We start from the raw sequence: 14526 nt of genomic DNA on the forward strand, positions 1-14526 counted from the left end.
GTGTCTCAACGACTACACACAATGATCCAGCAAGAACCTCTTACTCCCATTTCCCAGCAAAGAGGAACAAGACATGTGCAAACTGTCCTCGTATTGTCTTTGAGCCCAAATATGCTTGACTTTGTAGCCTGCGTTTTAAACACTACCAAGGAGCGACGACAACCAAAGGAAGGCGGTTGACATGGAGCGTTTAGGAGCACAGAAGTAGACAGAGTCACCAAGGGTCCCGTTTCCACTGTTCCCTACGTTAAGTCTCTTCCCCCCATTTTACAAATGGATATACATAGCCCAAGACATGTAAGCCACTTACCAGTAAGAGAAGAGGCAGAGGCAGAAGTCAGGTCAGGTGAGCCTAGGGCACAGAAGCAAATCCACCTCGCCACTTGGGTGTGCGCCGGAACCTCACCTGAGTTGTGTTTTCTCCAACAGGGCTTATTCTTTGTCCTGATGTTGTCCTGGATCTTCCTCCCTATCTATATTGCTGGCCAGGTGAGTGTGAGCGATGTTGGGAACTGGGCTTCCCCAAAGTTGTACCTTTGGGGAAGGTAAAACTCTTCCTTCAACCATCATCCCTCCCTTTCTGCCCTTAGACCGATACCAAGAGTACTGATGGGGATGGGGAAAAATTAGGAGCCCGTTGCCCACTCAGAACCCAACACTGAATATGTTCATGACATTTTTCAGAGACTGCACAAAACGCGGTCTCAGAAAAATATGCTTAATGCCAAACCATAAGCATAAGATGTGCAGCCTCTTTTAAATATTTAGACCATAACCAAAGTTTTTAAGACAAAATAAGAATGCTTCCTCCCTGTCCTCTTCACACAAAACAATGATAATCAAGGCAGTTTTTAAACATTAATGTGAAATGCCAGGAATTTTGTGACCAAATAATATTTTAGACTCTTTTTTTGGTGGAAAAAAAAGCCTAATAAATTAGTTGTAATCTTGTTGACAACTTTGTGCCATTAAACTCCCTAGGCATGATTCAATTTTATTTTATTTAAAAAACTGTTTATTGTATAGTAGGTGAAGGTTTAAAGTATAAATAACTGATTTTACATTCAACCATTTCTACACATTTTTAATCATCTCTTTGATTGTAATCCCCTCAGTGTAAGGCTATGTATTCCACTTTCTCTCTGCATTTTCTTTTTCCATTCCTCTGATTTTAAATGCTCCACCACACATGACAATCTGACATTCAATATCACCATGTTGTTTATAGTAAAGCCATAAGCTATTTTAATTGCTTATTCAGGAAAGAACAGAGAAATCATTTTAACAATCATTTCATAGCCCATGTCATGTAATAGAAACTCAAAAACCTCAAAGTCACTGCCATGAAATCTATTTTGACTCACAGTGACCCTGTACGCACAGCGTGGACCAGCCTCTGTGGATTTCCAGGATTCTGATGCTATACGAGAGTAGGCAGCCTCATCTTTCTCCAGAGGAGCGGTAGGGGTTCTCGAACTGCTGACTTTGCAATTAGCAGCCCAATGTATCACCACTATGCCCCAGGGCTCCTGGCAAGTTGTACAGTTCTGTGTAAAGGTAAATAACCTCATTTTAAGATAACAAATAACCCCATTGAAGACTCTAAACTTCAGGTGTCTTGTGAATGAGGAGCCTGGATCTTTCTACTCCCACTTGTGCCTCACTCCCATGTACATAAAATATCTTGGAGTAAGGATCCCGGAGTCCACGTGTCAATATGTATTTACTGAGCGGTCTACTCAGGGAAGAGAAAGGATGGTGGCTACGAAGGTTAGTTGGTAGGTAGGGTTGTTGGAACTTCTCTGCTGATGTCCCTCCCACCCCGGTTTTTTTTCTGGCAAGTAGAAGATAGTCCCATCTGCTGAGAATGAAAACGGAACTCACAAGCTTGGGGAATGAGAAGAGGGACAAAGATTTGAAAGAGTTGCTGTAGTTGTGATCAATCTGGGGATAACCAAAATGTACATCCATCAGGGCTGGTGCATCCACCGTGTGCAATAGCATGCAACTGTGAAAAAGAGACAGAGTCTACAGATCTTTGTTGCTGTGCAAGAACAACCAAGATATATAATTAAATGAAAAATTATCCCGTGTCTGCCTGGAACCATTGATCCCGCTGTTTTCTCCTCCAGATTGTTTATATATAATGATGGAGAAATAGATCTATGTACATATATTTATTATGCTAAGTATTAAGGTACCAGACAGACATTGGGCCTTTACTCGAGTACTCCCTCAATGCAAGAACACTGTGTTCTAATAACCTGGCATTTGTGATGCTCACCTTCCTGACACGATCATTGAAGGCAAAGCAGTTGCATAAGCAAATATGGTGTAGAAAGCTGATGATGCCCGGCTTCAAAAGATATGGCCTCTGGGGTCTTAAAAGCTTGAAGACAAACTAGCGGTCATCAAGCTGAGAAGCAACAAAACCCACATGGAAAAAGCACACCAGCCTGTGAGATCACGAGGTGCCGATAGGATGAGGTATCAGGCATCAAAGACCCAGAACAAAAAAATCACATCATTGTGAATGAGGGGGAGTGTGGAGTGGAGACACAAAGCCCATCTGTAGACAATTGGACATCCTTTTTCAGAAGGGTCACAAGGAAGAGAAGAGTCAGGGGGCAGTATAACACCAGGGAAACATGCAACTTCTAGTTCTTTAATGCTTCCTCCTGATCCCAATTCTGCCTTACAAGTTCGGCTAGACCAGAGCATGTACACTGGTACAGATAAGATCTGGAAACACAGGGACTCCAGGACAGATAACCCCCTCATGACCAATAATGAGAGTAGCTACACCAGGTGGGTAAGGGGAAGGTGGGGGAGAAAGAGGGAACCGATCACAAAGATCTACATATAACTCCCTCCCAAGGGGGAAGACACCAGAAGAGTAGGTAAAGGGAGACATTGGTCAGTGTAAGACAGGGAAAAAAATTATGAATTATCAATAGTTCATGAGGGAGGGAGGGAAAAAATGAGTAGCTAACACCAAGGGTTCAAGTAGAAAGAAAATATTTTGAAAAAGATGATGGCAACATATGCACAAATATGCTTGACACAGATGGATGAATGGATGGATGGAGATAAGAGCTGTATGAGCCCCCAATAAAATGATTAAAGAAAAAAAAGAAAAATTCTTAGGGTCTAGACATTTTTGACAGGAGCCCTCGTGGTGTATGGTTGGTTACGAGATGGGCTGCCATCCGTATGGTCGGCAGTTGGAAACCACCTGCAGTTCCTTGGGAGAAAGACTGGGCTTCCTGCTCTCATCAGCAGTTACCGTCTTGGAATCCCACAGGACATTGCTTTAAGTCAGTGTGGACGCCACAGCAGTGAGTGAGACATTCTTTCAGGAGCTGTGTTGGCAATAGTTCAGCACTCAGCTGCAAACCAAAAGGCCAAAGGTTTCAACCCATCAATCACTCCATTGGAGAGAATTGGTGATCTGTCATCCACAGATTACAACTTTGGAGACCCTATGGGGACAGTCATCATCTGTCCTATAGTGTCACTATCAGTTGAATTCAACCTGAAGATGCAGAACAACAGAGACTCTTTGAATAGCATCTTGCAAATACTGAAGATGAGATTACGACCATACTGCATTATAAGTTCTGGTATGTTGACAAAAAATGAAAGTTATCCAATGAACTTTTTGTTATACTGTGAAATAAAATAAACACACAAAACTCATTGTCATTGAGTAGATTCTGAATCATAGCAACCCTATAAGACAGAGCAGATCTGCCCCATAGGATAGCCAAGGCTATAAATATTTACAGATAGCAGATTCCCACATCTTTCTCCTGCAAAACAGCTGGTGGCTTTGAACTGATGACCTTTGGGTCTAATCACTGCATCATAATGGCTGCACAAGCACACAGAAAAGTACATGAAGCACAAATGCGCAGATCAAAACATGATTGATTTACTTTGCAATCATTTTTTATTATAATTGAACACAATCCTCTACAACAGTTTAAGTTTACCGATCTTTAATTGCATTTAGATGGAAGCAGGGGTCCCATATTCTGCTGCGGGGACCTGGTGTTTGCATGTTCATTGCTCAGCAGTATTTCATGGCCTGACTATCCAAATAGGCTTCTTCATTCTATTGTAGATATAGATTTAGGTCATTCTCCAGGGCTAACTTAGGATGAACGATGCCACTGTGAACATTTGCATACTCATGCAGGAATGCACATAAGCATACATTTATGGGGGAAATCTGGTTTCTTTCTCTCTGCCTGCTTCACAACTCTGAAAACCACTGCCTCCCCTCTGGCATCTAGCTTCATGTTGCTTCCCAGAATCTGACTTCTGGATTCCAGGGCTGCTTGCTTTGGGCTGACTTCCATTGCCTTTCCTCTCTACCTCTTTATCTCTTAAGTGTGGAAGCTGAAGATGTGCCACTCTTTGCAGATTGAACAAAGGTCGATTGCTAATAAAGACTGTCAATCAATAACAGGAGTCTCACTTTCATACCAAATCTCATTGTCCTTCACCGATAAGCTCTAAGGAGTGTCGTCTTTGGTACATTTATCTCAATGGATTAATGTTCTCACATTGAATTCTCTCGTCAAGAGCTATATCACATGTTCAGGAAGGTTTGGTTGAATCTCTCCTTGAGAGAGTTCAGAGTTCAGTACAATTGTAGAAAATTCCTTCTGAAGTTGCCTTGCATTAAATCAAAGGTTGAGGCAAGACATTTAAGAGGCTCATGATCCAAAATGGTCCTTTTGAGAAGCCAGTGTTTTTATTTTTCTATCTAAAAATGTCCCTTTATTCCTGAGTCCATTTCCCCCAATATTTTATTATTGAAAATTTCAAAGTTACATGAAATTTTAAAATAATGTTATACCAAACACACCTTGAGCCACCACCCTGATTCTATTCCTGTTTTATTATTTTTGAAGCAAGTATGGCCTCTAATCTCTCTCAGTATCTCCTTCCAATTTCTTAATCAGCCATTACCAGATTCTTCTGTTTCTATAGCCTGACCTTGGCACAACCAGTTTATCATTCATTAGCTCCTCACTGAGTACCCTTTAGTCTCTTTCCTTGAAAGTATAATTTAATCATTATTCAGTATTTTCCGTCCAACTTCTAGTATCTTATGGAAGAATAGCCATTGATTTGAGACCCCCAGCATCAAGAGACAGCAGTTTCTCAACCCAAATTTGGAGGTGGTGAGAGTGAGGGGATTGGGAAAGTACATCCTTAAAGCCCCCCTAAAATGCAGAGGCCAAATGTTAAATCTCCCCCTGTGTGGGGGCAGGGGGAAGGGCAGGTGAAGCCCAGGGAAGACAGAGGATTGGAAGATGGCAATAACTCCTCCTGCCTAGGGTCTGAGGGCGCTACCCCACAATTCAATGCTTCTAGGGGGAAAGAGGTCCTTGGCCACTCTGTACTTTCTGGAGCCAGCTCATTCTATTCCTAGAATTAATGTGTTAGAGTAAAACAATTTCCCCAAAGTTTAGAACATAGACCAACAGATATAGTTGACATGATTAGGTGTCAGATAGCCCTTGGGCCATGCACACTGAGTTACATAATGAAACTGTTCCCTTTTCCATTATTTCATGGGGAAAGCCTCCTGTGGGCGCTAGGATGCCTTTACCACCTCTCCACCACTTCTCTAACAACTCGCCCCATTTTCCTTCCTTTCCCCCCTTCCTTTTTAACTGGAAGACTGAGAAGCCCTGGGCCTAGAGCCTTTGATACGCAACAGTAAATCGCCTCCAAACCATAGAACATACTGTATATATTCATGTATAAGCTGAGTTTTTTTAGTACATTTTTAATGCAGTTTTAGTGGTAAAATTAGGTGCCTCGGCTGATATTCCAGTATATAGGTAGCTTTATTATCAATGCACTTTATTCTCATTGGTTCTCTTAAATTTAGGGTAGGTGAACCTGTTTTCCATTACATGATGAATTAGTTTCCATTTAGATAAGTTTATTTAAAGTAAGTGTAACTTTAGTTTAAATTAATATACCAGTAAAAAAAATACAGGATATAACAGCATTGAGATGGGCACACATGCCGGCCTCATATTTGAGAACTATGTCAATGGGTTACACACACCTATGTAGAACCCCAACCCCCTATCTTCTTGCACTATTTTCTGCTCCCTTATTAAGGCCCTAATTTTTAATCCCTAGGAAAACTATTTTGAGTTTTCAGAATAAGCAAGTGGGAGGGGCTGGTGCTGGAGAGGCCAGGTACCTGTGTTCACCTGTGTGCTGAAAGTTCTGTTTTGGCCCAAGGTCAACACGATGCCAGAATACCTAAGAAAACGCTTTGGTGGCAACAGGATTCCCATCATTTTGGCTGTGCTCTACCTGTTTATATACATCTTCACCAAGATCTCGGTAAGGTGGGCACATAGCATGGCCACATGGTTGCAGAAAAATCACACTCCATGCTGGAGGGTTGGGGGGTGTCCTCCCCTCACCACTTTCTTTTCCTCATGGCCAGGTTTTGGAAAGGAGAGAACAGCTTCTGTCTAGAGTGAGATAGGAGTGTGTGAAGGGTGAACATGGGTAGAGAAAGTACAGGGAAGGGCACCACCTCATGAAGATTCATTGACAACATCTCTAAATGGTGTAGGCCACTGATGAGACTTCAAGAGTCATTATCTTCCTCCTGGGATCAATCAGATTTGCTCCAGCTTGAACTTCGCATTGGCAGGTATGGAAAGTAGTAAAGAGTAGATGGCTTGCAGTCTCCAGCATGTGCCTCCCAGGTAGCTTGACTTATACTGAGGCTACCTTCTCTCTCAGCTGGGAAAGAAGGCAGGGTAGAAGGACAGAGGGGACTCCACTCAACCTAAACAGCAATAACCAGGGCTGTGCCAGCTCTACATATGAGGGGCAGAGACACAGGCTCTTTTTAGAATGCTCTACTGCAGTCTGATAGGAAGGTGTATATGAAGGGAAGCCTTCATCAGAGAAGTTACCTCTAGGTCAGGACTTACTAATTAGGGGAAAGGGGGGTTGGAATTCTAGATAGGTGGACAAACACGAAGTTTAGAGGCTTGAATGAACTTGATTTGGGTAAGAGAACAAGGACTATTCAGAGTACTTGGAGGACCTGTGAAGTATGAAGTGAGTCAAGAAATGAGAGCCAAGAGACAGGCAAATCACAGAGTTTAGCATTTATCTCGAATGCAGTAAGGAATTATGATGGGGAGGAAGATGACATGTTATGATTTATTTGACAAAGGTTGCAGTGTAGAGGATGCCATGTATTTAGAGTAAAAGCAACACCAGTGGGAATCTAAGGCAGAGGTCTCAAACTTAATTGCCCACAGGATTCCAGTTTGAAACTCTTGAACAGTGAAAAGATGAATGAAGAAAGGACAATAAATGGCTTTTACGTGCCTGCCAGAACCAAGGCTGTCCCCTTGTCTTAGGGGACCCATGCAAGAAATGCCCACTCATTCATGTCCTGATTCGTCCATCAACTTGATATCTCTACAGGTGGATATGTATGCAGGTGCCATCTTTATTCAGCAGTCTTTGCACCTGGACCTCTACCTGGCTATAATAGGGCTGTTGGCCATTACAGCTGTATACACCATCGCAGGTATGACTGAATCTTTATTCCATTGCCCCCAGATACATAAGCTTTCACTTGGCAATTATATTAAGATGGTCATCTGGTCAGTGAGAAAACTTCAAAATACTCAACTACACAAAGTTAGTTGCCATTTATTCATTCAAGAACTATTTATTAAAGACTACTAAGTGCTGAGGATGTGCAGTCATATACACTGTGCAAAGCTAGAGCACTAACTACTGCAAGTTAGAGCCTGAGGTCTGATAGCCCATTTCCCTTTAGACATGTATCCTCGAAGAGCGCCTAACACAAAGTAAGCCTGAACAAAGGATCTGATTTTGAGTATTCACCCTCTTCAGTTTCAGCCCGCTCTGCCTTCTCTTAGGGGGATTTAGCTAATTCCATTATATATAATATAATATATTAATAATAATAACAATATAATATTATAATATATAAAATTCCATTATAAATATATATAATTCCATTATAAAGATATAATTCCATTATAAATAGATATATAATTCCATTATAAATAGATATATAATTCCATAATAAATAAATATATATATATATCTGGGTGGTACCCATGGTTAAGTGCTTGACTACTAGCCAAAAAGATGGTGATTCAAACGCATCCAAAGCTACTTCAGAAGGCAGGCCATGAAAGCGCTGTTGAATGCCTACTTCTACTCTGATACATAGAGGGTTGTGGTGAGTGGGAATTGACTCACAGATAGAGAATAATTGGCTGGACCGAGATGACTTTATCCACAAGGCTGGTGATTAGCTTAGGTTGTTGGCTTCAGTTCTCTCCCAGGGGGCCTTCATCCTCGGTTAAGCTACCAAGCTTCTTGAAGTAGGATTGCCTGGGGAATCCAAGATAGCGAGGGGAACAGCTATAGGGTTTCTTGAAGTCTAGGCTTGAAGCTGCACAACACACATCCATCAATTCTATTGGTCAAATAGCATCATGTGGCTAAATCCATATTCCAGAATTTGAGGGAAAGACTTTATGAAAGGAAACTGGGCATTCATACAGGGTTATTTTGGCCATCTTTGGGGAGAAAGATCAATACTAAGAAATCTCAGTCGGCTATTGAACTTTTCTACCTGGTGTAACTCATCTCCCCAGGTGGCCTGGCTGCTGTGATCTACACGGATGCTGTGCAGACTGTGATCATGCTGATAGGCGCACTCATCCTCATGGGTTACAGTGAGTGGGGCCCCAGGACCATTTGGGTGGGTGCTGGCACCATCTCTGAAGCAGGGACAACTGCTCTAATCACTGAGATCAGCAAATCCAGATATCAAAATGCATATCACTCATGGCATGTCGTTTGTTTGACTCATAGTTATTCTAGCTAAAAGAATTGTGGTTCTAATGAACTTACTCTTTTAAAGTAAAAGTTAAAATTCCCATGTATTATCATATAAAGAAATGATTGAATATATAAATAAGGAGGGGGAGAAAGGACCTTTCTTCTTTATGGAAAAATTAATTAAAATTCTATAAAGACACAATTAATAAATGTAGATGAGTAAGAGAAATAACAAATGTCATTAAAGCTTGACTGGGATCATTGGAGTCATGTGAACACTCACTTTTGTTTTGATTTGCATATCTCTAATGACAAATCATGCATTTGAATCTCTAATGACTAATCATGCATTTGAATCATGGTGCTGGTGAAGATTATTGAAAGCACCATGGACTACCAGAAGAACAAACAAATCCGTCTTGGAAAAATGCAGCCAGAATGCTCCTTAGAGGCAAGGATGGTGAGATTTCATCTCATATACTTTGGATGTGTTGTCAGGAGAGACCAATCCTTGGCAAGGACATCATGCTTGAGTGAAGGGGCAGCAAAAAAACAGGACTCCGCTCAATGAGATGAATTGACACAGTTACAACAATGGGCTCAAACATAAGAACAGTTGTGAGGATTGCCCAAGACCAGGCAGTTGTACACCGAGTTGCTGTGAGTTGGAGCCGACTAACAACAACGGCACCCAACAACCATGACTAATGAACAGGAGCAGTTCTTCATGGTTGGTGGCCACCTAACGTCTTCTTGGCTGAAGTGCCTGTTCTTGTCCATTTTTAAATTGAGTTATTTGTCTTTTTCTTTTTGAGCTTTTAAAGCTTTCTGTAAATGTGAGAAAGGAGCCCTGATGGCTCCTAGTTGGACTGCGATCCACAAGGTCCAAAATTCGAAACTCGCAACCACCCCATGGGAGAAGGAGGGGCTTTCTACTCTCAACAATCACAGTCTTGGAGACTCATAGGGGCCATTCTACTTTATCCTATAGGGTCACTCTGAGTTGGCTTTGGCCATATGGTAGTGGGTGAGTGTGTTAGTCTAGGTACATTAGAAAAATGAATCCACAGAAACCCATATGTATAAGAGAGAGTTTTATATAAAGGGTAAGTATACATTAAGAAAGCATCCCAACCCAGTGCTGCCCAAGCCCATAAGTCCAACATTAGCCCATATGTCCGACACCAATCTACAAAGTCCTCCACAATCTCACAAAACACATGCAATGATGCCAACTGCAGGAAGAAAGCCGAATCAGTGAATGTGTAAGCATCTCAGCGCTGACAGGGGTCTCCACACAGCTGCTCCAGCACTCAGGACTGCATCGGGGTAGATCCATGTGGCTTCTCTTCAGGAATGTCTTGCAGGAAGTCAGCTTTGCCAGCTGAAGCAGGGAACTGGTTAAAGCAGCTGCACCCTGGTTCAACCATCAGAAAGCAAGTGACTGAAGAACTAGAAGGCGAGGCTCGCTGAACCATTTATCTCTCTGCCCTTCAGTGTTTATCAGCCAGGTTGGCACAATAAACTGTAACTATCTCAGTGAATGTGAGTGACAAATGTTGAAGATTAGTCTCTTGTCTGATAAGTCATTGCTAAAATATTTTTCCCTATCTGTGATTTCTCTTTTTGCTCTTTTGAATAACAAATATTTTGATGCATATAAATATTAATTTTTAGGAGTGTGCAGCCATCTATTTTGTCTTCTGGTTTTTGTTTGTTTTCTTATGTTTAATAGTGTATTTATGCCATATATTTGGACCCATATGTTCCTACATATTTTTTTGTTAATGAATTTTAGAGTTTTAGGTTTTTCCATTTAGGTGTTTTATCCACCTTGAGTTAATTTCTATATATAATGTGAGTTATGGAACCTGTTTCATTCTTATGCAAATAGAGATCCAGTTCCACCCTCACCATTTGTTAAAGAGATTATCTCTTCCCCCTTTTATATATTTCAATCCTTGGTCAAGTACCAGCTGCCTGTGGTTGTATGGAATTACTTTTGGGTTCTCAATTCTGTTTCATTGGGTTTTTGTTTCTCTTGAGATCAGGAAGTGAGAAATCTCCACTTAAGATTTCTCCATTAGTAGTGCTTTGCTTACCTGGGGTCTCTTTCCTTTCCACATAAATTTGATGATTAGATTTTCCATTTCTTTAAAGAATGATATTGGGCTCTGGATCGTGAAATCATTGTATCTATACAGCACTTTAGGCAGTATTGACATCGTCTCAATGTTAAGTCTCCCTTGCCCCAAACACTGAGAACTTTTCTCCCTTCATCTTGCCCTTTGCCTTCTACCTCACTGTGACTCAATGTATGCATCCAGAGGTGGCCCCAGGTGGGCCACTGACCCTGGGAGCCTACCTGGAGAGCTGTTGGTTCCCTGGCATGTTCCCACTGACCTTGGATTGTGTTAGGCTTGGATGTCTAGAAAAACAAAAGCAGTGAAGCTCCTATTTGTATGAGAGCACTTTCCATCAAGAAGTAATTCTGTATCCAGAAGGCGTCCTAGCCCAGCCCAAGCCAAGTCTCTGGGTAGTATGTTAGCCGGAGACTTCTTCAGACTTACCATAGCACAGCCCACTGACGCAGACAGCTGAAATGGGAAGCAGGCAGATCACAGGTCAGAAGGTACAAAGTCGAGGGCTCCAAGGTCAGGGGGAATGTGGGAGGGTGCCGAAAGCTCCCAGGGGGTCTCCCAGGGTCAGCAGCTCAAGTGGGGCTACTGCTGGAGGAGCACAGAGTTCCAGCAAGCAGGGAAGGTGAAGGGGCAGAGGGAGACAGAATGACGTTCTCACTGCCTCTCTTATAGAAAGAGCCACACCCCCAAGGAGAAAGCATTGTCCGTCTTGATCAATCGGTTGGACTCCATTCCTACGCGTTCACTCAACTTCAAGTTGACATATAATGCAGATGAGATTTTGATTTTAATCTTTAACTTACACAGTTTGCATTTGTGCATGTGTCACTCTCGCCTTTTTTATGGAGATACAACGAATAGTCATGGGAAAAGAAACTAGCTTCAAAGATCAACGGCTATGAACATTTTCTTATTGTTAACTTTGAAAAGTAATGTTTAGGACCCTTATGAAGAAGAAACATTTTACGAGAGGAAATGCAAACAAGTAATAAATCTATGAAGGGCAAATGTGTAGCCTCGCCAGATAAATTCTGGGTGTGGTTACTATCATAGAGAGTCAGCCTTTCACTTTACCATTGCTGAGTGAATGGCTGATGATATGTTATAGGTTTCAGAGGCAAGAGAGCCAATATAGATCTTCAGCTGCTTTTTTTCCTAGTCAAACCTCCAGATCTTTACCTATAAAATCATGGGGTCTCAGTGGGGTGTTCCTTTCGTTAACTCTTCAATCTGCTATATCTTGTAGACATTTCTCCAACATCAATGTTATAGTCTCAAATACATCATACTAGCACTATTGCAGGTATGCCCCATTTATATATTTCATTGATTATTTATATGAAAATTGGAGATGGAGGACAGGACAAAGTTCTGGTTTCCAAAGTGTTCCGATTCCTTATTTTAAACTGCATCATTTTTAATGAATCCTTTGGTAGTGTCTACTTCCTCAGTCTCACAGAGGAAGGTGACTGACTCACCGTTATCTTTTGGTTCACAGAAGAATTAGATGAGTTCTGTGGAGGGGGAAAGAGGGGTGGAAAGGGGGAACCGATTACAGGGATCTACATATAACCTCCTCCCTGGGGGATGGACAACAGAAAAGTCAGTGAAGGGAGATGTTGGACAGTGTAAGACATTGAAAAAATAACAATTTATAAATTATCAAGGGTTCATGAGGGATGAGGAATGGGGAGGGAGGGAGAAAAATGAGGAGCTGATGCCAAGGGCTTAAGGGGACAGAAAATGTTTTGAGAATGATGAGGGCAACGAATGTACAAATGTGCTTTACACAATTGATGTATGTATGGATTGTGATAAAGTTGTATGAGGCCCAAATAAAATTATTAAGAAAAAATAGAATTATATGAGTTCTGTATAATTCCAGTCCATAACGCCCTCCAGTATAAGTCTAAGTAGTATGGGAACATGGAAGGTGTGTGGATGCTAGCAATCTTGGAGCAGTTAAGCAGGAGATCAAAAGAGATATAGCTATCAGGTAATGACCTATCGTTATGTGGTGTGGCTTTTTATGACCTGAACAAGCTTCAGACCCTGTCAGTATTTTTGATGGTGAACAGTATGGCATAGAGGTTAATAGGACAGATTTTGTACCTAGATAATAATGGGATTGTCATTTCTGCCTGTTTCATGTCATATAGTACAAGTGGCTAAGAAGATGTGATTCTCATTAGTATTGTGACTATAGGCAAGTTCTCCTATACTCCTGATCTGAATGATAAAATTTACTTAGAAAACTGTGAGACTCAAATGAGTTAATACAAAGGTAAGCATGAAAAGCATTGCTACCAGGGTTCCCGTTCATACGTGCGTAGGCTTAGTCCAAGCAACACATGTCTAAGCCTGTCTCTATGATCCGAACATGGCTGTAGACAGATTCTCTCCATCTACAATCGTCTGAGTCTCAGTAGAGTGGCTTCTAACACCTTCAATGAAAACAATGGTTTTCAGAGGCGATCTGCTGGTCTAGATAAAGTCAAGGAAGACAGATGAACTCAGAAGGTTATGGCAACTGTTTTATGGGGTTAAAGAGGTAAATTTGGTATATTTTCTTGAAGAACAGAGTAATTTATTAGGAAAAACAATTATATGATGTGAATATAATAGGATACTTTTCATGAAAATGATCATGGTAACAGATGTACAAATGTATTTTATACAAATGATGTATGGATTGTTATAAGAACTGTAAGAGCCCCCAATAAGATGATGTATTAAAAATTATACTTTTTTTCATGTATAACCTTAAAACCTGATAATAGTAGACTTTCAAATCCTCCCTCCTCTTTTGTGCTAGTGCTGCCATATATCTTACTTTAAGTATGCTCTACATTCCAAATTACTTCATATTAAACTTCATTTTAACTACTTCCTGAGATCTTCATTGCTTGTAGTGAAGACCTTCTGGTAATGAATTCTCTATCTCTCTTCTTAATTAAAAACAATTCACTGGATATAATATTTTATAATTCAATAACCAGGAGATTGCCTTTCTCCCCAGGATTTGAAAGATGCCAATCAATTATGTTCTTGATTGCAGAGTTTTTGAAAAAAAATAATTTTGGGGATTTGGGTGAAAATTTACAAGTAAATTGTTTTCCATTTAACAATTCATACATAACTAATATAATCAGTTTGATTTGTGATAGTGGCTGTGTCCTCACAATTTAACAGCACCCTTTCTCACGTCCTCTCTGTGTTTCCCATAGCCAAAGGCTCTTTTTTCCTAAGCCTTCCTGACTTTTGAGCTGTATCTCTGGGCAGATGTTACCCTTCTCATCTCATGTGGTTGATTGCTCTAATAAGTGCCGTTCCTCTGAATTCTGCTCAATTTAAATACAATTAGTTCTATGAGGTGGTCCTGCTTGATGCTTGTTTTCACGAAGAGATCGCTGAAGATATGAGTGCTGTAGCAAAGTGTGGTGAAGAAACTAGATGGTGCCTGGCTATGAGAAAGAAAAGCAGTTGGGGGGGG

At 41.1% G+C, this 14526-nt stretch overlaps 1 protein-coding gene across 5 annotated transcripts in view; it reads left to right on the forward strand.

Moving 5' to 3' along the window:
• SLC5A11 (solute carrier family 5 member 11) overlaps positions 1 to 14526 on the forward strand; it is a 56910-nt gene that overhangs the window by 11060 nt on the left and 31324 nt on the right. For 2 of the 5 annotated variants that reach the window (XM_075528393.1, XM_075528395.1), the window contains 3 exons: positions 430 to 489; positions 7492 to 7597; positions 8706 to 8786. In XM_075528393.1, coding sequence (XP_075384508.1) covers positions 430 to 489; positions 7492 to 7597; positions 8706 to 8786 — 247 coding nt within the window. Of the gene's footprint in view, positions 1 to 429; positions 490 to 6276; positions 6382 to 7491; positions 7598 to 8705; positions 8787 to 14526 lie in introns of all 5 variants that reach the window. The other 3 variants (XM_075528391.1, XM_075528392.1, XM_075528394.1) reach the window with 3 other exon arrangements.

The sequence above is a fragment of the Tenrec ecaudatus genome, chromosome 12 (genome assembly GCF_050624435.1).
Source record: "Tenrec ecaudatus isolate mTenEca1 chromosome 12, mTenEca1.hap1, whole genome shotgun sequence".
NCBI classification, from domain to species: domain Eukaryota; kingdom Metazoa; phylum Chordata; class Mammalia; order Afrosoricida; family Tenrecidae; genus Tenrec; species Tenrec ecaudatus.